General features: G+C 44.7%; 1 protein-coding gene across 8 annotated transcripts in view; it reads left to right on the forward strand.

Annotated features, from left to right (window-relative positions):
- The window catches only part of NRXN3 (neurexin 3), a gene marked incomplete at both ends in the record, with an annotated part of 1,469,510 nt that overhangs the window by 21,130 nt on the left and 1,423,208 nt on the right, over nucleotides 1-25,172 (forward strand). For all 8 annotated transcript variants that reach the window (XM_079767585.1, XM_079767570.1, XM_079767583.1 and 5 more), the window contains one exon: nucleotides 14,334-14,351. In XM_079767585.1, coding sequence (XP_079623711.1) covers nucleotides 14,334-14,351 — 18 coding nt within the window. The remainder of the gene's footprint in view (nucleotides 1-14,333; nucleotides 14,352-25,172) is intronic.

Below are 25,172 nucleotides of genomic sequence, written 5' to 3' on the forward strand. Positions count from 1 at the left end.
GCACACTTTGACCCTGAGACCTTTTAACTCTATTTTGGTATAATCAGGATTAGGCACACACTGAAACATATTTTTATCAAGGGAGGAGCTGTGTATCAGTATTCTAAAATGACCCACCAGAACTCTGATGCTAATTTTATCTATGACCTTGGCTCAGTTTATTAATCCTGGGTCACTGGTCTCAATAAAAAACACAAGATATTTTGACCCTGATGCTGTGACCCCTCAGGTATGTTTTGGACCTGCTTTAAACAAAAAAAAGTCAGACAGAGACTAACGATAGTAGTAGGAAGAGGTTTTTGAGCTGCAAAAATTGACCTGGAAAAAAATTAGACCGTCAGGAAAAAAATCAACACAAAATGGAACTGAAAGCAGCTAAAAATGTACATGGTAAAATTTGTTATTGACTAAAACATTGAAGGAAGAATCAACCATTCACAACAAAATTTAAACTGGCAAATGTGACGTGAGAAAATTGGATGTGGTAGGAATAATGACCACGAAAGAATGTTCACAATGGGAGAAGTTATACGGGCAAAATTTTAGAGGCACACAAAAGAACAACTGGTCGATGAATCAAATCTTCACTGGAGAGGACACATGGAGAGGAATTGATCTTGTTCAAAAGAATTCCGTAAAATATAAATGAATTGGAAAAATAAGAAGTGGTTTAGCTATGCTGAAGAGAAAATGAATTGAAGAATTATGAGCCTCACATTGTTTGCATCTGAAAAATATTCCCTTGATAAAAAAATGTTTCAGTGTGTGCCTAATCCTGATTATACCAACATAGAGTTAAAAGGTCTCAGGGTCAAAGTGTGCAATCAAAACCTCTTGGTAAATGCTGAAGAAAAATAAATTATGTGATCTCAGAGGTCCTGCCCAGTGCCAATATTTGTCTGATCAATGATCAGAATAGAAAGTGAATAGAATTATCCAAATACTTACTCCTAGGAATAGGCCAGCATAGAAACCAGCGCCTGCCTACAATGATGATTCTCAGAGTTTATTTACCTGGAACATACTTAAAGCAACTTTGGAAACTAACATAGGATAACTAGATTTTTATTTTGCCAAGAAAGACTAAAAACCCCAGACTGAAACTTTGTATTACCAGAGCTCCTCTCGTACTTTTCAAAGACTTGCAGTTGGGATGATCTTGATCATGTGCCTGCCTCCTCCTAGCCTCCACCCCTCAACACCTCTTCTGAGCCTAACAGAATTTCCAGTCATCCTGCTCCCTAAGAAATGGCAGCTGGCGCCGCATTTCCAAGCTTCTTGGCTTCTCCCTGCTCCCTAGCCAGGCCCGCCTTAGGCTCTGTGTGCACTGGGCATGATTTACAGACAAGCAGGACCAACAAGGAAAAATCCTCTCTTGTGGAGAATTAGGTCAGTGGCAGAGCTGGGGAGGAGACGGAAGCAGGGGTTGTTCACTTATTCTTCAGTTTATAGTCCATGCCCAAAGCAATTGGGGCAGAAGCCAAGGGTGCTGCTGGGAACAGACATCTGGGGTTGGGGCTGGGGGCCTGCAGTGCCCATGCACGCGCTCATGTGTGGTTGCATGAGAACTTGAGAGCGGTCTGTGTCCCAGCCACTCGGACCGCACCCCCCTGCCATTTGTCTGGATTACTCTAAGGGGGATATTAGTGTTGTCTAATAACAGCCTCGATTTATCAAAGGGATTTGTGTGATTAATTCTCAAGCAAAGTGCAGCGGATAGATTAGAGCTCTGTCTGTGGGTGGATCTGCACCCCCCATTCCCTGTCCTTTCCAACTGGTTCTGGGGGAAGCTCTCCTCTTTCTTCCTTGTTGTCCTGATGGTTGAAGGCTCTGATGTTTAGCTCCCCCCACTCCCCCGCCGAGGCAGCTGAAACCACTATAATGCAAGAGTGAGTGTCAGGAAGACAGCGAAATCTCCCAGCTCATGCTATTGTTCTTCTGTGGAAGATGTAGAGATGTGGCCACCATTGTACTCTTAGTGCCAGATTCTATTCCCATATCCCTGTCAAGCTCCTGGTGCCCCAACTGTGGCCCAGTGGGAACAGCAGTGAACTGGGACACAGGTGACTGGAATTCTGGTCTCAGCTTCAACACTGTCCAGCTGGGTGGACATGTCAATTCCCATCTTGGGTCTGTTTCTCTCATCTGAGCCTCAAAGGATAACTAATTGTCTGGCTATTTGTGGCCCATCTCCCCAGCTACACTCGAAGTTCCAAGAGTGCCGGACTCATGTCTCCCCTACTTTGAAACAATCACATAACCCACCTCCCATTTTTATGTTTCTACTGTTGTTGTTTTTTCCAATCCTCACCCAAGGATATATTGTGTTATTTATTTATTATTGATTTTAGAGAGAGAGAGGGGAGAGAGAGGCATCAATGTGAGAGACATTGATTGGTTGCTTCCTATACATGCCCCAACAGGGGATCGAACCCACAACCTGGGTTATGTGCCCTGACTGGGAATTGAAGCCATAATATTTTGGTTCTATGGGATGATGCTCCAACCAACTGAGCCACTCAGCCAGGACCTGCTTTTTAACCATAGGACCACAGAAATGATAAGGTAAAAATGGTGATTAATGATAACTCAAAAAGAATGTTTTCAATCCATAAAATGTGGAGTTTCTTCCAGGGGCTCCCTGGCTGCTTGCTTTCTGTTGTTCCTGGCAGTGGAATGCCTCTCTGCCTGGGTCCCTGAGTTGCCTCTGGAAGGGCCTGTGGAATCCATTGACCCATTCAGAATGGGACCAGCAGTAATTAGCAGGCCACATGCATGGTTCTCAGACTCAAAAGAAGATTCTTTTAGAACCAGGGCAGATACTATACTAATTTCACACCACCACACACCCTTGTTTACAAAGGGAAGAAATCAACCTTGCCCATTTTCTGAAAATGAAAAAAAGGGAGGGGTATAAGGGAATGCAGAAAAGCTGACGGGGCCTTAGTAGTGAGAGAGCCTTCTATTAGGGCCATTTACTTCCTCCGAAGGGTTCCCAAGTCTCTAGAAAACTCTTTTTCTCAGGGTAGTGACTCTTGGCGAAGCATTCAGTCGAAAGTCCCCAGCTACCTTGAGCCAATATGTGACTCATGGAAGACACTACTAATCAATCATTACCCTCTCTTCTTTCCAAGCCCATATGCAGGCTCAGACTTTTTCTGAACACATTACTCCAGGATGTCACCCATCAAAGAAAAAGGAACTAATGTGTGCTGAGTGTGGTGCCAGTCAGATCGTTAGGCATTTTACATGCATTTGCCTCTTTTGATCTTGACAGGTCTGAAATGGGTATGGTCCCCATTTTACAGGTGATGTTTAAGGAACTCAACCAAGGTCACATATAAATAGCAAAATTGGTATTTGAGCTCAAAATTTATGGTCTTTCTGGTGCATGACATGCCTTCCAGGGAGCCCAACACTCAGGGGTGTCAACCTGACCACTGGCCGGTTTGGGTGATGTGTTCTTATAAGATTTTTCTCCACTTGATTGTTGCTGTCCATCCTCTGGGGGCCACTTCACCGTTTCTTCAGCACAGATTTAGAAGCATTCTCTGCCAAGCCCGAGTCCCCCATTAGTGCTAAGTGCAATAAAAGACAACTGTCTACTGCCACCCTATCATGGTTATGTCCTTTCTTGGTTTATTAGGTGGAATAACTGCACCCCCCACAGTTGTTTTGAGTCTCCAGTACCTAAGTCGGTGTCTGGCATGTAGTAAGTGGTCAATAAATGTTAGTTATTTAAAATTGAACCAGACACAAAGGATCACTGTGGGAACAACAACAACAACAAAAAGTGAGGATACAGGCTTATGATAAAAAAGCCTTCCCAGCTGTTCTGAGAACCTTAAAGCCCTCCTCTCTCAAACAGTGCTCCTTGAGAGGTGACTAGGTGTTTTATGGAGGGAGAGGTGTCCAATGTTTCAAAAATTTTGGGAAAACTGAATATTTTACAATGAATCTTAGTGTAAGTGAGGCTTTCTGGAGTCTTGCCATAGAGATACTTGATTGCCTTTCTTTAACTCACTGTTTTCTAAATTTATTTGACCACAGAATTTTTTGGGGGAGGGTGACAGCAAGGAACTCCTGTTCACATCTTGATGGAAGTCAGTTGTGAATTTGTTGCCTCAACTTATAATTCTTTCTCTGAAACATGGGCCCTGGGATTCCTTTCAGTAGCAGATGTTGTGGTCACTCTAAAATACTTAATGGCTATCAGTTTTCTACGTCAAATATTTGAAATTTGGGTGGTTAGACCAGTGAGGGAAGAATGAGTAGGGATAGTACTGTAGGAGGAAAAAGGGCTTTGGATTCAGACAAATTGAATTTAAATCCTGGCCATTACTTGTGAGTTGAGTGGACTTGGACTTGAGGATGTTAACTTCCCTGAGCCTTGGCTTCCTTGTCTGTTAAATGAGGATAAGAATAGTCTACATCTGGATTAAATTAGACTATATATATATATATATATATATATATATATATATATATATATCTTATATAATAAAAGCCTAGGTGGCATCATGCCCTTGTGTGACATCATCACAATATGGCCGCCGCAAGGTGGCTGCCACAGGATGGCTGCCACAAGATGGCCAGCAGGGGAAGGCAGTTGTGGGTGACCAGGCCTGCAGGGGAGGGCAGTTGTGGGTGACCAGGCCAGCAGGGGAGGGCAGTTGTGGGTGACCAGGCCAGCAGGGGAGGGCAGTTGGGGGCCATCAGGCCAGCAGGGGGGGGCGCAGTTGGGAAACATCAGGCTGGCAGGAGAGGGCAGTTGGGAGCAATCAGGCCAGCAGGGGAGCAGTTAGGCATCAATCAGGCCGGCAGGGGAGCGGTTAGGGGGCAATCAGGTTGGCAGGAAGAAGCGGTTAGGGGCCATCAGGCAGGCAGGCAGGCGAGCAGTTAGGAGCCAGCAGTCCCAGATTGTGAGAGGGATGTCCAACTTCCCCCAAGGGGTCCCAGATTGGAGAGGGTGCAGGCTGGGCTGAGGGACACCTCCTTCGTGCATGAATTTTGTGCACCGGGCCTCCTCCTCTAGTGTGTGTGTGTGTGTGTGTGTGTGTGTGTGTGTGTGTGTGTATATATATATATATATATATATATATATATATATGATGGAGGTCTTCAATAAATAGCAGATTGTAATGAAAAATGATCCCTCACTTGTCTTCTGAGTCATACTTTTGCATATTTTAGTTCCTTATAACCATTACATTAGTCCTACAACGTATACAGATTGTCCCCATGTTACAGATGGGGAAGTAAGGGCTCAGAGAGGTTAGTTAACATGTCCAACATCAAATACATAGTGTGTGGAAGAGCCAGGACTTTTACCCAAATCTTCCTGACTCCAGAGCCCTGTGTTATATGCAGGGGACAGGGCAACTGAAGATGTCTGCCTCTAGTCTGTTTCTGCAACATGAAAACTGCCCTTCCTGTGCTGTATTCCTCTCTATCCCACTAGGTGTTGCGACAGCCTATCATTTAGGTTAGTTTCTCATTGATTTCCTGGTATTCTCTGAGCTGCAGGGATACACCTCTCTTCCTGGTGGGTCATGCTTATTTAGGGAGGTTGGCATCCATTTCTTTACCTAGGAAGATGGCATTTGTATCCTGACCCCTGGCCATGTCCAACTGCTATGAAGACCTTTCTAAAGCCCTCATCCTGTTGGGTGGGAGCCTGGTGTAGGTGCTGACCTCCTGACCTAAGGCTGGGCAGTATTATTGAGCTAGAGATGCCTTTTGTTTGCAAGGCTTAAACAGCTCAGTAGAAGCTCAACTTGGCACTTTCAGTTTATAAGGGATGTGTCAACAAGCCAGCAGAGACACTAGTATTAACCGTTACAGTGAGTTTTTATTGAATGTTTACTCTGTGCCTGGTGTTGTGCTAGGCACTTTATATAGATCATCTCATTTGATCTTAGCAGTGAAATAAATTAGGTACAGTCAGTTCTGCTATGATGCCTGTTTTGAAAATGCAAATGTGTTCCCATGCGATTGATCTATCAGGGAACTATTTAAGCATAATAATTTCGCTTTTGGTTATGCATGATTTCATCTGTGAGAAACGCTAGGTGAAGGCAGGTGCTGTGGCCAGATGAACCAAGCTGTGTAGGAATACACAGGATGCATGCACCTGGACATGTGCCAGCTGCTTCAGTCACCAGATGTGCTCTGAGCCACACCCACCCAATTTCAGATGACCCTCCTCTCACTAATTCATAACAACTCACAAGCTTCCCACTTCCACAAGTCTTCAAGTCTTTTTCAAGCACTGTACTTATTGTAGTATCTGTGTGTTTCTTAACCATGTAACATATATACTATGGGTTCCTATCTTTTATTTTTAGTTAATTTTTATGGGACAGTAATTCATAGGGTTGTTGTAAGGATAGAATGAGTTAGTACATAGAAAGCATTGAACAGTATCCGCTCAACTACTTTGGTATCATTTCCATTTTACAAGTATGAAACTATGAAATTTTTAACTTGCAGCTTGCCGTTCTTCTATCTGACCACTAACTTGCATCAGTTTGCTAAGGGACACAGTAAGATATCAGAGCACACACAGTTGTTGCTCTTAAAGACATGAACATAGGGCCCTGGCCGGTATTGCCCAGTGGTTAGAGTGTCTGCCAGATTCTCGGGCTCGATTCCCGTCAAGGGCACGTACCTCAGTTGCAGGTTCCCCTCCTTGATTAGGGAGCATGCAGGAGGCAACCTGTCTCCCTCACACTGATGTTTCTCTCTTTCCTCCCCCTTCCTTTCTTCCACTCTCTCTAAAATCAATGGGAAAAATATACTTCAGTGAGGATTAACAACAACAAAAAAAGACGTGAGCATAGGGAAAATTAAGAATGATAAGAGTGCAAGTTATTTTCACTACTGATGATGTTTTGGGATTTTGGGCCCCAACCCATCTTTCCTATAAGCCCTGTGGTTTTTACTGTGTGATTTTGCAGAGTGCAGTGACTTTTCAGAATGCATAGGGGTTCTGAGCACCTTGTTAGGGGAACTGACCCTACTACCATTATTCCTATGCAGCTGAAGAAGGTGAAGCTATGAAATTTGACTAAAACATTTTTAATGACAAGTGGCAAAGCCAAGATTCAAACTCAGGTTGCCTTAGCCCCATGTCTGTGCCCAAACCTTCCAAACAAACAAACAAAAAAAATGCCCAGCCGGCATGGCTCAGTGGTTGACCTATGAACCAGGAGGTCAAAGTTCAATTCCAGGTCAGGGAATATGCCTGGGTTGTGGGCTAGATCCCCAGTGGTGGGGGGGCGGGGGCATGCAGAGGCAGCCAATCAATAATTCTCCTCTCTCATCATTGATATTTCTCTCTCTCTGCCTTCCTCTCTGAAATAAATAAAAATATATATGTAAAAAAATAAAAATAAAAAGTGCTGCCTGCACAGATATGATTTTATCTGTAACAGGGAGACTGCCTCTTCCTCCAACTGCCAGTCGAGCTCTGGTTCCTCGAGGGATTATTCTAACCCCTAATTTGCAGCTTGATGGGTACCTGTCCTGGTTTGAGACAATTTATTTTATTCTAAAATATAGCTTGACCCTTATCTGATGTGCTCCTCTGAGTATGAGAGGTATTAATAATGATAGAGCCTCCAGGGCTTAGTTTCCTGGTCTGTAAAATGGGATGAAGAGCGTTCCTACCTGTTAGGGTTGTGGTGAGAGTTAAATAAATGTATATAAAGCCCTCGATGCAAGGCCCAGCACTTGTACTGCATGTAGCCTAGAGCCCCTTGGGTATTCCCGCAGAGCAGTGACCAGGTCCACAGTGCCATCCTTGTTCCCTCCTGCCTCTCATCCTGCTTCTCTCCCTGCTGCTGCCTTCCCGGGCTGGCTGGCACCTGACAGCAGCCACCCCTCCTTTCCAGCTTCGATCTGGAGTTATTAGCATCAAAGAACAAAAGCAAACAGCACCGGGGCTTGTGGGGCTCAGTCTTCTACAAAGGCAGATAAATGGGCTCTGTGTCGGGGATGAAGCTAACACCACCTGGCCTTTTGTGGAGAGACAACTCTGCCTGTGTTTGAAGAGCTCAGACACAGCCGGAAAGAGCCCCGAACGCAGGAAACCCGGCCCCTTCACTGCTGGAAGTTTGCTTTAGCTCCCAACTAAAAAGATCGTTTCTGTATTTGTTCCTGAAGGAAAGGGAAGAACCCTGTGCTCATTCTCCCCAGGGATAAGAAAGGCTAGGCCGCTGGGGAGATGCAGGCTTTGCCTTTTATTTCTTTTTCTCTCCTAATGTTGTAGGCAGGTGTAATCCTCAGTGGCAGTCCTGGGCTGATTTTGTGGACCTGCGGCAAGAAAATATATACATGGGGGCAGCCTCTCTTCTCCCCACTTCCAGCACCATGAAAGCTCACGTTTGTGCAGATACCCAGCCTGCAGAAGTCCACAGCTCCTGCAGACAGCCTCTCCTTGGCCATTTCTTGACACGAGTACATAGAGCAGCGGGTTGGGCTGTTTTTGAGAGAATGGACCCAGGGAAGAGGCCCAAGTCCATGTGGATTGGGGCAATTTGGGCAAAGAGTTCTGAATTCCAGAGTGTCCTCTACAAAGGGTCATGGCAGGTGGTGCTGGTTCTTGGTGGGAACAGCCATTTGGCCCTGTGGCCTCCTCAGTTCCTGGGATGGGAGGTGGCTGCAGAAGGGCCAGGAATAGGCTTGGGTAAAGCAGAGCCCAGGGCAGGGGCTCCACTGACACAGGCCTATGGTCATATTGCATTTGACCTTTTCCCTCTGACCTGGGCTGTGCCTTTTTCTCACTTGTGGGAGATGCCCAATATTTTAACCCCTAATTTTCAGCTTGATGGATACCTCTCCTGGTTTGAGACAATTTCTTTTATACCAGAATAGAGCTTTACCCTAATCTGAGTAGAAGAGGTATTAATAATGATAAAGCCTCCAGGTCTTAGTTTCCTTGTCTATAAAATGGGATGAAAAGCATTCTGACCTGTTAGGGTTGTGGTGAGAGTTAAATAAGATGTATATAAAACCCTCGGTATAGGGCCCAATGCACAGCAAATGCTCAATAAATGCGAGCTTTGAAAAAAAAAATAAATAAATGCGAGCTTTGTTACAACCAGTATAGCTTTGTGCCAGGGATAGATAGACGTTATCCCATTTTATCCCCACACTCACCCTCAATGTGTGATGCTGGACACAGTAATTGGCCCAGCAATAGACCATTGACCTAAGCCAACCAAGGAGAGCCTTCCCAGGAAATTTTGCTAAAATTATCAGGAAATAGGCTGCTTTCTTTTCTCTAGAGATACCCCATTCCATCTTTGTTACCACATGGAGACAACCCACATGATAAGGAGGCTGACAGCAAAGAAAACAGGGTTTCTCAGTGTAGTCAGGGGATGAAGCTAGTTGGGTTGGGGGCGGGGGGGTCCAATCCCAGCTCTGCCCCTCTGCCCACAGGCATGTGCCTTACTTCCCTGAGCCTTGATTTTCTCATGTGTAGATGGAGATACTACTAAAATCCTTCCCAGTGAATTCTATCAATTGAGATGATCTAGTCACCATTCGATACATATTGCTGAGCACCTGTTATAGGCGAGACCCTGCTTAAACTCTGGGCATACAGTGTTTAATGAAACAGACAATACTTCTTTTCTCGGGAAGCTTGAGTTTTCATGGGGAATATAAGCAATACAAACGTAAACCCCACCTATAATGTCAAATAGTAATTAGTGCCAAGACAAAAGGAAAGGCAGGGTCAGAAAAGGAGGTTGAAGAAGGCCTTTCTGAGGAAGTAGTATCTGAGCTGATACCTGAAGAAAGTGAAGAACAGTCTTACATATGCCTGACAAAGACTGTTTGGCAGGAAAACAGCAAATGCACAGGCTCTAGGCAGACCCTGCTCCATTAGTGTTAGTTGCTTCTACTGTCGTGACAGGAGGGCTGAGGACTGGCTCACATAACCGAGCATCTTTTTTCTCCCATCCTCCTAGCTTTGGTATTTTTTACACTGACCTTGGGAGATAGCAGGTGCTCAAAAAAAATATTAGGGGAAAAAAAATTCCTGATGAGAACAAATCTGGCCCAGTCTGCAGCCACCTCTGTTAGGAATGCCATGCTCAAACCAGGGGCCGGGAGCAACCCAGGAGAGGAAGGATTTGAAAGCTGCTGCTACCCTTCACTTACTCTCTTTGCCTTTACAACCAGTGAATAAGTAAATTAGGGCATTCCTACCTCAGTACCCCATGGACACTTAATGCATCTTCAACAACAACTTTAGCCACAAGTGCATATGATCAGCATTTTATAATTCAAAAGAAACAATTTCCTGAAGTTTGGGGAGTTTTTGGGTGGGAGTGGGGGTTGGACTGGGGGAGGACCTTCCACCTCCTTGTTGCAGTTGCGGAGTATAGCTTAGCCTGGGGAGCCTTCCCATGTCACCCTTCATTTGGACTAGATCATCTCAAGAGGTAGGAGTCTGAGATTTCCCCACTTGCTGCTTCCACAGCCCCCTGTTCCCCTGGAGGAGCTTTGGGGAGTGTGGGGCGGCTGCTCCTGCAGGCAAGGCCCAGCCAAACCTTCTGGGACCCCACCTGGTGAACTCTTCCTTGGTTCTGACCTATTTTCTAGGAGAGAAAATAGAATATAGATTTAAATGTAGTGGCGCTCTGGAAAACCACAGGCCCAGCAGCGTGAGAAAATAAAACAGCAGGAGGGAGCTGGGGAGGCTGGCAGGGCTGAGGATGCCACCTCCCCTGGATCAATCACATGTGGTTGTCAACTGCCTCTTCCTCTGCAATTTGCCCCCACTTTTTAATCTATTTAAAAATTGATATGCATATATCTATATCTGTATCTATATATCTATATCTATATCTATATCTATATCTATATCTATATCTATATCTATATCTATATCTATATCTATATCTATATCTATATCTATATCTATATATCTATCTATATCCTCTCTCTCTCTCTCTCTCATCTATCTATCTACTTATAGTTTTCCTCTGTCCAGTTTTGGGGTCCAATGCTGTTCCCCCATACACAGACCCCAGGTTGTATATCAATATCAACCACAGACAGAGGGCGCTCTGGGGATGATTGCCTTGGAAATGGAAGGCCTCAAGGTATGGAGTCAGAACAACTACAGCTACATCCTAGGACAGGCTTCCTTGCTGTGTGAGCATTGGAAGGGTTGTTGTTATTGTTGTTTTAATACTCTTGTTCTCCCCTATAGGAAGGTAATTAAATTACCAGTCAACATTGACTGAGGGCTTTTCATATGCTAGGTAGTGTTCTAAGCCCTTACAGCAACCTTAAGGTAGGAACTATTATCACACCCAGTTTATGGATAAGGAACCTGAAATACAGAGAGCTTAGTTAACTGGCATAAAGTAATACAGCCTGAATCTTGGCAATCCAGCCCTGGATTCCCATGACCTAGTCTGAGTCACATGCCTACCCTTGGAGCTAAGGTGGGGATGGGGGTCATCTCTACCAAGCCATATGGGTTAAGGGTAGTAAAGGTTGTTCCCCAGAAGAAAACTGGGGCTTGCTATAAAAAGAAGGGGAAAAGGATGCTGGTCAGACAATATAGCCAATGGATACTGGTGAAGTTCTGATCCTTACCCTCTCTCTGCCCATCCTCCTCCCCATTCCACTCCTACCTTTGTAATTTTATTTTGTTGATCAGAATTGAATGAAGAGATTCAGGTAACTCACTGCTTCTTGGGCCAGGGGTCTCTGTGTTTTTCAAACTGGACATAATGCTCAGAACTGCCTCTAGGATGGTGCCACAGCCAGGAGCTGGGTTTGGACTCTGGCCCCCTGTTAAAGGGGGTTTTCTTGGTGACCTTATTGGCCCTCTTTGGCAAGAAGAGATGCTGTTTTTTTTTTTTTTTATGCACAAGATTAGAACTGGCCCAAATTAAGGTTTGATTTGAGGAAGGAATTTGTTTTGTCTCTTGCTTCTGCTCACCCAGAACCTGTTAATTCCCCCTTGCCTCCCTCCCCCCCTGAGGAAAGTGAGGGAGGAGAGACCACCCAGGGGCTGGGAGGGCTGGAATAGAGTCTTCACTTACAAGTAGAAGAGTTGAACCCAAATTTTTGGGTTCACCACAGTAAATACAGCTTAATTCCTGTGGTCTCTTGATATTTCCAGGGAGCCATCTGGTTAACATTTTTGGTAATTCTGTCTGTGGTAATTCAAAATGATAATAATCAGAAAAACTAACATTTATGCAGTGTTTGCCTTGTACTGAGTTAAGTGCTTTACAAGTATTTAATCTTATTTAATTCTCATAACAATGCCATGAGGGAGGCTCTGCTATCTTCCCATTTATAGCTGAGGAAAAGGACTCAGAGAGAGTTCAATGTTTGGCCCAAGGCCATCTCAGCATGCCGGGATTTGAACCGAGACCTGTTTGTCTCCACAATACCCAAATGGACAATTTAGTATTACAAGAACTTTGGAGTTCTAAGGTATCCTGTCTCCCTTGGGTCTTGGTGCCCCCAAAGAGCATGTTTCTATAAACATTGGTGTTGATACTCCCACCACTGAACTCAACCACATGCAAATAGTTTGATAGCCTGTTTAATCAGGGGGTATCTTAAGGACTGCTATTGTAGGCAATCTATCAGGCACAGTTAATGGCCCTGCTTAGTTATTTACACAGAATGTTTTCTCTTCCCACCTCTTTTATTTTGCCTCTTTTCTTCCTCACTGCTGCCTCTCCACCCCTAGATCTAATAACTCACCAGAAATCCTGAAAGGGGATGTGGCTGAGGAATGATCCAGAGTTCTCTAGAAGTCTCTTTGGGCAGATACAGCTTCTAGGAATACAGGGTGTGGGCTGGAGGAATGCTCAGCTGTTGCTATGGAGATGCTCCTCCCAGATGCTGAGGCACAGCTCTGTCAGGTCAGTGCCTGGATTCTTCTGGGGCCAGAACCCCAAGGAACTTGCTAGAACTTTACACATATGATGGCAGCAAATTAGAGGCACAGAGTATAACTCATGACCCACTCATGGGGTAACCAGGAGGCAATCACTCAGCTACCTTATGGTTTCAGGGTGCTCATTGAGCTTGCAAACTGAATTTGGGTTCCATATGACCTTGAGGGACTTAGGTTTCAGTGAAATGAAAGTTGAACTGGGTGGGATTCAAGAGATATAGATTCTTTTCTAGGCTCTGTCTTTGAACTAGTTGGGTAACCTTGGGCAAGTCTCTCAACCTCTTTCATCCTCCATCTTAACAAAAAAGAATTAAAATAGATAATGTCTATGGATATCCCACACCCATCATTCAATGATTTTAAGTGCGTCACCCAGGAATGCCTGGATGGCCAGTGGTTTCTTGAAGCAGCCCCCAGTTCCTTCTCCGTGGCTGTTGTGTATCCTCAGGGTCGGGGCCCAGGGGTTTTAACAATGCTTTGGGCTGCTCTTAGTTTGGCTTCTTTGGCATGATTCTGTTTTACATTTGAGGGTAGAAGGAGGAGATTGTATTCATGGAGATTATGAGAATGAACTGTTTTTCATTTTTGAAAGTTCATTGGCTTAATTCAAATATCACCCTTCCCAGGGCTGGATGTCTATTTGCAGATATCAAAAGTGATTTCAAATGGCAATTCTTGTCATTAATGATGGGGTGAAAGGCAGGAGAAAAATTAAAGGGGGAGGCAGAATTTTAATTTGTCTGGCAAATGATCTACTCAGCACACAATCTCTTGCACACACACAGCTGTCTGTGATGAAGAATGGTCATCAGGGATGCTGGGTAGGGAATTATGAATGCTTTCTGGTCTTGTATCCTTTAGTCCTCTGTGGTGAACAATGCTGCAACTTGCTCTTAATTCTTATGCATCTTTTCCTTGTTCCTCAAGGGAGTGATTTATTACTATTTTTTTTTATCTCTACTGGGAAACCTTGCTTGACTTCATGTCCAGTGTCCTGTAACTGGAGGGACGGAGGATTTGCTTGGATGTTGGTATGCAGAAATAAATCAGAATATTTTAACTGATATTCTTGCAGGATTCCAGTCTGCTTGGCTCTTTGGAGACCTATCTGATTCCAGGATATTGTGCTTCCGGACAGATGTGAAGCTCACCTCTCTTGCTACATGCACAGTGGAAAGGGAGCCTGGCCCTTCAGCTTGCATGGGTGGATTTTGGGTGAAGGTAGAACTAAGTACTCAGAAGTTGAACACCTTTGGGGTCTTGCATGAACTTGATAGTCATGCAAGGGCACATTGCATTGTGTGTGTGTGTGCTGCTAACACTCTTCTTCCTTTTTCTCTCCCTTTGTCTCCTCTCCCTTTCCCTCTTGTTGAAAATGCTGCCACAGATGTCAGTCAAGGTCCAGGTGAGTCTCTGTGTCTGCACAGCTGCCGTGCACATCCCCCTCTGCCAGATTGTGCATGTTTGACCCTGAGTGAGACCCTTTCCTAGGGATGCTAAGCAGAACTGAAGTCTAAATACATTGCATTTTTATTGATTTAGAGTTAGAAGAAATGCCTTGAATCGTTGGATTTGTATTGGTTTTGAAACCAAAGGAATGTGGTTCCCATGCTTATGCTATCATTTACTTCTGATTAATATTTCTGGATGAATCAAAAAAGTGGAAAGTGGGCATTTATTGAAAATATTTTAAAAAGATGTTCTTAAGATATGTATTCTTCAATTTAATGAACATTTTGCTTTGTCCTCCATAAATCTATTTATCTTCTATGGCTTCATGTGATTGACAGTTGAAGATAGCACATACTCAGCATGGAAAATATGATGTGGGTTTAAGAAGGTTTCTTTCTTTTTATTCTAACTAATGGCTTTTCTACAATGAAATTAGCAATTTTTTTCTTGGTTATGCAACTAATACATGCTCACTGTAAAAAAACACCAAACACACTAGATTTTTTTTTTTGTCAATGAACTAATGGAGGAACCATCCTTATGATAATTATGCATTTCTCTTTTTAAATGCATAATCAGCCAGTGTCCTAATTTTAAGCCTTGTGTGTGTAGACTACATCTATATGTACACAGACATACACAGAACACAGACTCATATGAGAAGATACAACCATTTATAGATAAGAAGTGTCAAATGATTTAGACTGGTTTGGAGATGATTCTAAACTGGCTATTACTTTGAGTTAAGAGGAATAACCCTACCAAATGAGAAGGGAATATCATCTTTTTTTTTTTTTTTTATAATTCCACATGTTTTCTTGTTCAGTCCTTTCAACATTTAATTCTTATGATATCAATACAAGATAGGTATTGTTACATCCATTTAAAGGTGAGGGAAATTTAGGGCCCAACAGGCTAAGCTGGTTGCCTGAGGTCATAGGGCTCATCAGTTGTAGCAATGGGATTTGAACTTAGGACTTTCTGACTCCAAAGCCCATACACCCTCCATTGGAGCACACTGGGTCATGTCACTGAAAATTCTCAGCGATTGAAGATCTGGTAAGTATTTCCTAAAGGGTCTATTTATTTTTGCTTAGAGGTAGTGTGACATTTTCATTATTAGCAGACCTCTTTCCAAATAAAGTTATCCTTAATTATTTTTGAGTATCTAAAATAATCAACCACACTTAGGAAGAGTTTCTTATCATTAACCTGTATGAGATATTATGCAACATAGGAGAATAGTACAGTTATCCCTAGCTAGTACTCAGGGTTTTCCCATCTCTTATCTTCTGTCTACTCTCCACCCCTTTGAAAATAATAGTTTGAACCAAAGTACAAAACAGCATTTTCCAGAAAAGTGCCATTAAATTCTCTCTTTCTGTTTGATAATATTTTAGTTAATCTCTCACTCGGCAAATTTTTATTGAGAACCTGCTATATACCAAGCACTCTTCCTAGTATTAGGGACAAAAGAGTGAAAAAACAGAAGGCTCCCTGTCCTCATGGATCTTTTATTCTAGATGGGGACAGACAATGAAATAAGAAATTATATATAGAGAAAGTTGTGCACACGAGAAATACAGAGTTTATTCTTGTATTATTATTTGTTAATTATTGTATTATTTTCTATACCAACAACTGTGAACCTACTTTTACTGACCCTATATGTATGTATGTATGTATGTATGTATATATATATATATACACATACATACACACACATAGATACATATTATGTATAGTATGTGTATATCACATATATATTGTATCAGGTGGTGGGTGATAAGTGCTGTGGGGAAGCAGGTAAACATGAAGTTGCTCATTTACGGAGGGTGGTCAGAGGCCTCTCAGCTAAGATGATGTTTTCTGGGATACCGCAAGGAGGTGAGGGAGTAAGGCCAACACTTCAAGTGCTGTTTGTAAAAGTGCCACTTGCCTTAATGCCTTCTCTTCCTGGTTCCCAGCAGAGATGCAGCCCAGGGTCCCCACGTAGACTTGTGGGGGCTGGCATCCAGCCTGCATTCCTCTTGCCAAGCCTGTGCCCGTGGGGCTGCCTCTGACCACGGGGCACCTTTTTTCTAATTCTCACAAAGGCACCGTATTGGTTGTGGGTGAAACAGCCTGGCGGATGAAATGCTGTGGACCCATGGGTTCCCCTCAGTCTCTTCAAAGGGGCAGAGGTCAGTGGTGAGCCTGCCTTAGATAACAGCATCCATAATTAGCACCTTTTGAATTTCACGGCCATTATCTCATTTTATTCTCCTAACCACCCTCTGAGCTATGTCACCTGTGCTCTATTTTCCTGCCGAGGAAGTCCAGACCAAGAGGTTCAGTGATGTACTGATGTCACTGAGCTACTGAGCAGCAAGCCAAGAGGGGATTCCAGTCTAAGTCACATTCTTCCTTCTGCCCTTGAGGTGTCAAGAGCTGACTGTCAATCCTGCCACCCACTGACCCCTTGCTTTTTTGTTGTTTCTGAGCCTGAAGCAAATAATGAATTCAGAGCCTTCCTTTGTGGCCCTGGATGTGGCAGGAGGCAGCCTGAGCTGCCCCGCACTGGTTGAGGTTAGGGGGCAGCCTCCCACCTCTCTAAGCTGCTAGCCAGGCCTCCTGGAGCCAGCAGCGCTGTGGCTCTGAAACAAGAAGCCCTCAGTGGCGCTCTGCTGTTTTCTTCTTCACTTAGGAAGACAGATTTGGGATTTTATGAGCGAATGTAACTGTTTACCCAGGGGCCACTGGAAGACTATAAGGGGATGATTGATTAATTGATCAATTTTACAGGTTGAAGAGATTGGTTAGAGGTAACGCTACTGTAAAACACAATCAGAGATGGGGCCTGGCAGGCAACACTTTTCCCAAGGCCTAGGAGGTGGGCTGGGGACTTGGAGAGAGAATCCTGGACACCCAGGAGAAAAGGGGCAGGCGATATGTCACTGGACTTCCGTGTGGGAAAATCCACAGCCCCTCCTTCCAGCCTCTGGGAAGGAGGTGCGGAATCACAAAGTAGCAATAGGCATTTGTGGTGTGCTGACCTGCAGTTCGAGAGGGGCACCCAGCTTTGCCTTCTCCCACACATCCTCTGATTTGACCTTTCATATTCACCCCTCTGGGCAGGTGTTGCCATCCTCTCTACCGGTGAAGAAAGGAGCCTCAAAGAGGGTCAGTAACTGCTCACTGTCATCAGCTGCTGGCACAAGACCACGCCCTCAGGCTGGTCTGCTTCCAGAGCCTGTGCTCTTTCTCTTCGAAACCCTGGCATTTCCAGGGCAGAGCTGTGGGCGCCTCTTACCCGCGTTTGCATTTCCAACTCCTCTCATGGTACACACCACATAGTAGGACCTTAGAAGTGTTGGTTGGGCAGAAAGTGTGGCTGCAAGCACCAGGAGCATTGTGAGTCCTTAGGGTCACAAGGCATGTTGGGCTCAGAGGGTGGCCTGTCCAAGGGGTGCCACTCTCTGACTTCTCAGCGGAGGAAACTGAGGCCTGGGGAGGGGAAGAGACATCTCCAAGGCCATGGCGTCCATTTGTGGCCTGGAAGGGTCTACTCTCTGGCCCTCATCCCACACTTCTGGCCCATTGGGACTTGTCATTGGTCTTTCTGGGCTGCCTGTGGGGCAGAAGGGGACAGTCCCAGCCCTGCTGTGCTGTGCCCTGCCCTCAGGTCTCTCCTCTCTTCCCACGTGTTCCAGAATTCTCAGCCAAGGGGAGAGGAAGCTGTTGGAGGTAGGGTTGGGGGTTTGATGAGAGGAGGGATTTGGAGGCAGGGAATAGTACAGGGGCCTGGGGCTATGAGACCCTTTTCCCACCCCCCAGCTTCTCTCCAGATGGGAGGAGCTGTTTATGACACCCCTATGACAGCCTCTCCTCAGAAGGGATGATTTCTCAGGCCTTGCCTGCTGATTAGAGCTGGAATTTAAATGAATAACTGTGACCTTGTGGAAGTGCCCTAGTTATTCAGAGGCCCGATGAGGAAATAGGCCTCTTGCTTCAGTCCATCAGAGCCCGGCAAGCGAGGGAGGAGGGGCTCGTGTCTGCCAGGGCCCAGAGGAGGTCTGCGCTGCCTAGAGCCGCGACTGCCTTTGCTCCAGCCTCCCCCTGCCCACTCTTGATCTCTGCCCCCTTCAGTTTAAGTAGTCTCAGGCTGTTCTTGGAAAAGGGACCTTATTGTTTGTCCCCACCCTGCCCTGTCTCCAGGGGGCCACTCAGTCCAGCCTGAGGGACACTTCTAAACCGGAAGTCTGGACGCAACATCTCACTTGTCTGGCTTGTGTTTTTATGGGCACAAAGTGTTTGCCCTGGACACTTGCTGCTCAGAGGTGACCTACCCACCAAGCAGCATTGACTCACCCAGGAGCTTGTTAGAGCAGCAGAATCTCAGGCCTCACCCAGACACTCCCCCAGGGGATGCACATTAATGGTTAAGACACACTGACCTGAAATTCCCAGCACCTCCTCCGCTCTGGAGCCAACGGGGCTGTGTGTACTGAGGAAGGTGCAGGCCACCTTGCTAAAGCCCAATTCCTGGTTTTGCTGGGCACAGCATGAAGTATCCACTTTCTGGGTTGATGGGATGTAGGAGGGAGAAAGAGGTTAGGGAAGGGAAAGGGAATGATCATTTATTGACCACTTAGTTTGGGCCAGTCACTGTCCAGGCCCTTTCCAAATATAAGTTTAGGTAGCGAGAGGCAAGATAGCTTAGGATAGGGCAGGTCCCACAAGTTGGACTCCCAGGCCAAGTCCGGTCTGCTAACTCATTTCTCATGGCTCAGTGAGGGGGTGTGGGTTGTAGAGAAATCCACACTGCTGTGCACCACTGGATTGGAAAGGGGCCTTGGGCTGGGCTCAGCTTCCAGCCAATTTCCAGGCTGGGGCCTGGGAAGACCCCCTGGGCTCCCATAGCAGTTCTTCAAGAGGAAATGTGTGTAAAGAGATGCTCCTAGCCTGCCTCCAGCTTTGGCTAACTCAAGAAAGCAGATAGCTGGGCCTTGGCAACTTTTACTAGGGTCTTCTAAAATCTCCTGCTTTATTGTCTTGGCAAGGCAGACTCACTGGGATGCTGCTTATGATTCCATTCTGTTTCCCAGTTCCAGAGGGCAAGGTCAGAGATGGAGCTGGAGAAAAAAATCATTAGCATTATCCTATAATCTCAGTGGGATAGTACTGACCTATCCTGACCCTGTCAAATGTGTGGGGACTATATTTGTTGCTCCAATGATGAAGGGGCATTGGTGGAATTTAGGAAGGGTCAATGAATGCTAAATGTGCTAGAATGTGGGCGAGGGTCTCATTCAAAGATGTGTTGCTCAAAATGCCACTGGTGAGACCTAAGAGAAACCATTCTAGACCCATTTTTCCCTTGCACAGGAGGGGAAACAGGCCATGGAACTTCCACATAACTCAGCTAAATCACACAGCTTATTTATGGCCACCACGGAGCCCCTCCCCATCTGTAGACCTGCCTAGGAAAGAATTTGGGATGAGATAGTCAGTTTGTGGGGCTAGGCCTCAGGAGGAGTGAAGGGATGGAATGCAATTGAGAGCTAAGGACAGTGGGTACCCTTGTGGGGACTCTGACCATGGTGGGAGGTATCTGAGGATGCCTGGCATGGAAGCTGCTAGTGCTGGTGTTGACAAGAGAAGGGGGGTGAGGTGGAGTGAGGGCCTAGATTTACAGTCTCCTAATAATGACAGCAAGGACTACAAGCTCGAAAAGCCCTTCCCATGTGCCATGAGCTGTGCTAAATGCTTTCCATACGTGGCTTCTGGTGATTATCATGGTGATGCTGAGAAGGTAGTTTACAAGTTGGAGGCAGATATTTTACAGGAAAGAGACACAGGAAGGTTAACTTGCTCAGAATCCCACAGCAAATACGAGAGAGAGATGGGATTTAAATCCAGGGTTTAGATTATTAAGAGCATTGTTTTTGCAAACTCTGGTAAGCAGCCAGATCACCTGGAGGGCTAATGAATGAGATCCCAGGGGATTCCAATATGACCAAAGTCAGAGAACCACTGTTTTAAAGAAAAGTGAACCCAAAGGTGAAAGGACTGGAAAGTTTCAGCCTTGACCATTATTTTATACCCTACATACATTAAGGGAGGTTGGGATGAATGATCTCTTTGTCTGGGCTCCCATGGCACTTGAGGGCATGGGGCTGGTAGAGCCATCATCATAATACACTATAGTCAACTACATATTATCCCTCACATGCTCCTCATTGGCCACTGTGAGCTGTTGAAGGACAGGGAGTGTCTTATATATTTTTTTTATTTTTAAAAAAATATATTTTATTGATTCTTTACAGAGAAGAAGGGAGAAGGATAGAGAGTTAGAAACATCGATGAGAGAGAAACACCGATCAGCTGCCTCCTGCACACTCCCCACTGGGGATGTGCCTGCAACCAAGGCACATGCCCTTGACCGGAATCGAACCCGGGACCCTTCGGTCTGCAGGCCGACGCTCTATCCACTGAGCCAAACCGGTTTCGGCAAGTGTCTTATTTTTTGACAACTTGTCTATGCCTACATCCCCTCCACCTGCCATATTATATGTGCTCATGAAGCTTTGTTGTTAGAATCAGCATTTCAGGAATGGAAAGAACCCAAAAGGTTGTCAAGGCTCTCTGTGTACCTAATTTCTGAATCTCTCCTATAAGAGTTTATTTAGACTCGGCTTGAACCCCTTTAGTGATGAGCAACACTTTACTCCTTTAGCCATTCCGTTCCATTCTAACAGCACTGAGTGTTCACAAGTTCTTCATTATTCTGAGTCACTATAGCTTTCACCACCTGTATTGCTTCCAGCCCTTGGAGACACAGAATAGATCTAATTACACTCCCAGTGTTTGAAGACAGGGCTTTTGTCTTTAAGGATTTTCTTTTCTAAAGCTTAAAGCATCTCCAGTTTCTTTAGGCATTCTATACAAAGGTCTTAGTTTTTTATAACCCAGGTCATTGTTCTCTAAAAATGACCTTTTTGGGGGCATTATTTCCAAAGAAGGATGCCCACATCACATATGGTATTGTGGATATGTCCCAACCAGTTCATTACAGAGTGGTTTCATTACTTCCTTTTCTAGACTCCCTACATCTATTAATGATGACAGCAAGCACCTTAGCTTTTTTAAAAAATGACTATAGTATTAAGTTGAACTGCTGCTAAGCTATCCTCTACCCTTCCTGCACTGTGTAATCAGTGGCTTATTTGACTTAAACTTGGGATCATTCTTTGATTTTGTTCAATTCAGCCCTGGATTTTTAAAATCCAGTATGCCATGATCTATTAGGGTATAGTTCTTTCATCTAGCACATCAGGTGTTTCTTTCTGCTTCATGTCATTAGTGATTGAAGAGCTATTTTAGAGAAGTTCATGACAAGTCACAGATCAAAGACTTCTTCTTCTTTGGGAAGATTTTTCTAAAAGTCATAATTGCTGATCCTTTAACCCTTTGAGTAACAAGCATGACTGCCTTCATCTCTCTTCCGTTTATGCTATTCCCATGTGAGAAAACCCTCCTCCCCCTCTAAAGAGGTGGAATAGATTGGGAAGATGCTGCCAACATTCTTTCCTCTTCCCGGTGGTTATGCCACACAGAAGCTGTTGGTGATTCATGAGTGACACTGGAAGAAATACCTTTTATTCAGTCCAGCCCCCCGGCTGTTAGAGCAAAGTTGGACATTCTACAAAGGGCTTAGTGGTGAGGATGGAACACAGTGGCATTATGGAAGGGCAAACCTAGAGGCTGGACCTGGGTAGCACCTGTCTTGGAGAATTAGCAACAGGCTCTTTTCTGGAAACCATCATCATCATCATCATTTCAAATATTCAATTCAACCCCAGTACTGTGCAAGGCTCGTAGGAAAGCCAAAATCACATATGTAGACAGGTGATCTTCCCGAGTGTGAGCTCACGATTGGCATTAGGTGATTCATTGAAGTTTTCTTTAGTGCCTACCTTTTTATGGGTGGTATTAGTTTGTACCATCTAAAATGCTCACTTTGTAGGTAAAAACCAGTCAAATATCAGATGTTTCATATAGCTATTTGACCTCATTGGAGAGCATCATACTTCATAGAAGCATAGAGTCTTCGAGTTGGATCGGATTTTTGGTAGTTATCTTCCAAAACCCCACTTTGAATCTCTTTTGTGGACCCACTATTCTTGCAGAATGTGCTGCTCCTTTGTCTTGCAGGTGCAATTTCTAAAATGCTTGATGGCAGCTCTCATGTCCTTATCTAGCTCCCTCTTATTTGGTCTGTGTGTAGCAGTTCCTTCAGCCATTCAGCATGTGAGCTGCTTTGGAGTCCTTACCATTCTGATTATTTTTTGGACACACCTCACCTGGTTCATGCCCCTCCTTATACATTGCACCATTTGGTTCTCTGAACCAAAACCCTAGGTTTAGTGCAGTCAGTGCAGAGAAGAGATGAAACTGTTGACTTCTTTTTATTCGGGGGGACTTGAGGGTGTTTTGCTTAAGTGCTGGAGTTTACATTTGTCCCTTAAGTTAAATTTCACTTTTGCCCATTCACATTCTTTTGGACTCTGATTCTGATATCTAACAAATTAACTATTCCCCTCAGCTTTAGTTCATCACAACAAGACAGCATGCCATGAGTGTTCTCAGGCAAGTCATTGATCAAAATATTGAACAAGCTCATCCTCGCCTGCAAGCTACTGATGAACCCCTGATAGAACAAGGACACCAAAGTCCACAATGAAGGTCAGGGAATTGCCTGGGAAGGGCTGGTCTGAGGCACAATTGTGGAAGAGGTGGAGGACCCCACCTCTTCCCTTCAAGCATTGTTCTCCCCAATCCCACCCCATCCCCTGTGCCCTCCCTCCTGCCCTTTGTGACCAACTTCCCATACCATGACTGCATTGTCTCTGTCCTTCCTTTACTCTCATGTCCCTGCATCACCCCTATCATTGATGACAGATCTCCATTGGCTTCCTAATGGTCTCACACACAGGACAGTGACAATGATTGAGGAGCCTGAGTGTGTCTTGTATTCAGATTTCCATTTAATGAGGAAAGTGCCTTAATAACCTCAAGAAATGACCTAGGATAGGAAAGGATTTATGTTTTAGTAGAATCTGGGAATGGAAATTGAGGCGGGGAAGATGGTGGCTGTTTAGAAGGAGCATTCCCTAAGTTCTCCTCATATCATGCTCCACCAGGGTCAGGGATGAAGTCGAATTGATATCCAGGCACTATTTCTGCTCTTGAATTCTCTAAGACATGTGTCTTTCCTTTTCTACCAGCACCAAATTAGACAGAATAGTTAGTGTCATGGTTACCATCACAGCCTGGAGAGCCCATCTGTTGGCTTAGAATCCTCACTTCACCCCTTACTAATAGTGTGACTTTGGCTCTAGGCCTTGCTTTGCTTATCTGTAAAATGGAAATTATAGCAATGTCTATCCCATAGAGTGATGTTTAATGAGATGACACATAGCCATGCCTTGCCTATAGTACACAGTCAACAAATATTATTAATGTTAGAATTCTTTTTGCCAAGTTAACTGAATTTCCTCTCTTTTAGGTGCTTAGCTTAAAATGCTAAGATGTTCATTTCTTCTTCTCCCTTCTCTCTTTTCCAAATCCTGGTCACCCTACAGAAGTGGTCACTTGTGGCTTCTCTCTTTCTCAGGCGCCACCCTCTATCACCCTCACTAGCTCCTTAGTTTCTCCAGAATGAATGTTTTCATTACCTTCTGATTTTTCATAATTACTCTTTTCAAAAGTCCTTGTGGCTTCATAAGAATTCAACATTGGCACTTGGCACTTGCTGTAATTAGTGACATTTAATTTCTCTACTTCAGTGTGGAGAAAGAGATGATATATGTAGATTTTATACTGGCATAAAAGTTACCCTGAAAGTGAATGAAAGAAAAGCCTTGGCAGTTAACTTGCTTTTTTTTTACCCCTGAATCTATATTTTCCTCATGAGTGACTTCCTTCCTCCCCTGAAATACTTTCCCCAATTTCCCAGCCAGAGTGAAGGAAGGATGGATTGAAAATTATCTGAGGTGGGTGGGATTAGTATAGGTTTGAGGGGGAGACAGTATTAGCTTACATGATGAAGGCCTTCACCTTCTGGCCTGGTCCCTGAACATTGCATCTTCCTCTTTCTTGTTTCAGTAAATGGCTCCTATTCTCTGCATTAGTCATTCCCGTGACAGGCTTCATGATGGCCACAGCCGCTTACAAATGGCTTTGCTTTCATAGCCATTTCCATTCTCCCAAGCTGCAAAAGCAACTAGCTCCATGGGGATTTTCCCAAAGGATAGCATGCAATTTAGAGGGCCATAGGTATATTTTGCATAAACTTTACATATGATTTACAGTCTGTTCTAAGGCAATTTCAACTTTGTATGTCTTACCTACTGGTGAGCTTTTCCTCCTCTTGTTCTTATATGTACCCTGAGAACCTGTGCAGCACACAAACAGACACAGAGGGGTGGAATATAGCTCTGGAAAGAGTGAGGGGAAGGGTAAAAAATAGCGGACACCTTGAGATCCAGAATGGCCACTAGATCCAGCTAGGGCAGTGGTCGGCAAACTGAGGCTCGCGAGCCACATGCGGCTCTTTGGCCCCTTGAGTGTTCTAATGCCACTTCTTCAAAATAGACTCGCCCAGGCCGAAAATCGACTTCTGCGCATGGGCCACGAAGTTTCAATCGCACTGTACGTGCATGCCTGCACGTGGTATTTTGTGGAAGAGCCACACTCAAGGGGCCAAAGAGCCGCATGTGGCTCGCGAGCC

The sequence above is a fragment of the Cnephaeus nilssonii genome (assembly GCF_951640355.1).
Source record: "Cnephaeus nilssonii genome assembly, chromosome: 4".
Classification (NCBI taxonomy): domain Eukaryota; kingdom Metazoa; phylum Chordata; class Mammalia; order Chiroptera; family Vespertilionidae; genus Cnephaeus; species Cnephaeus nilssonii.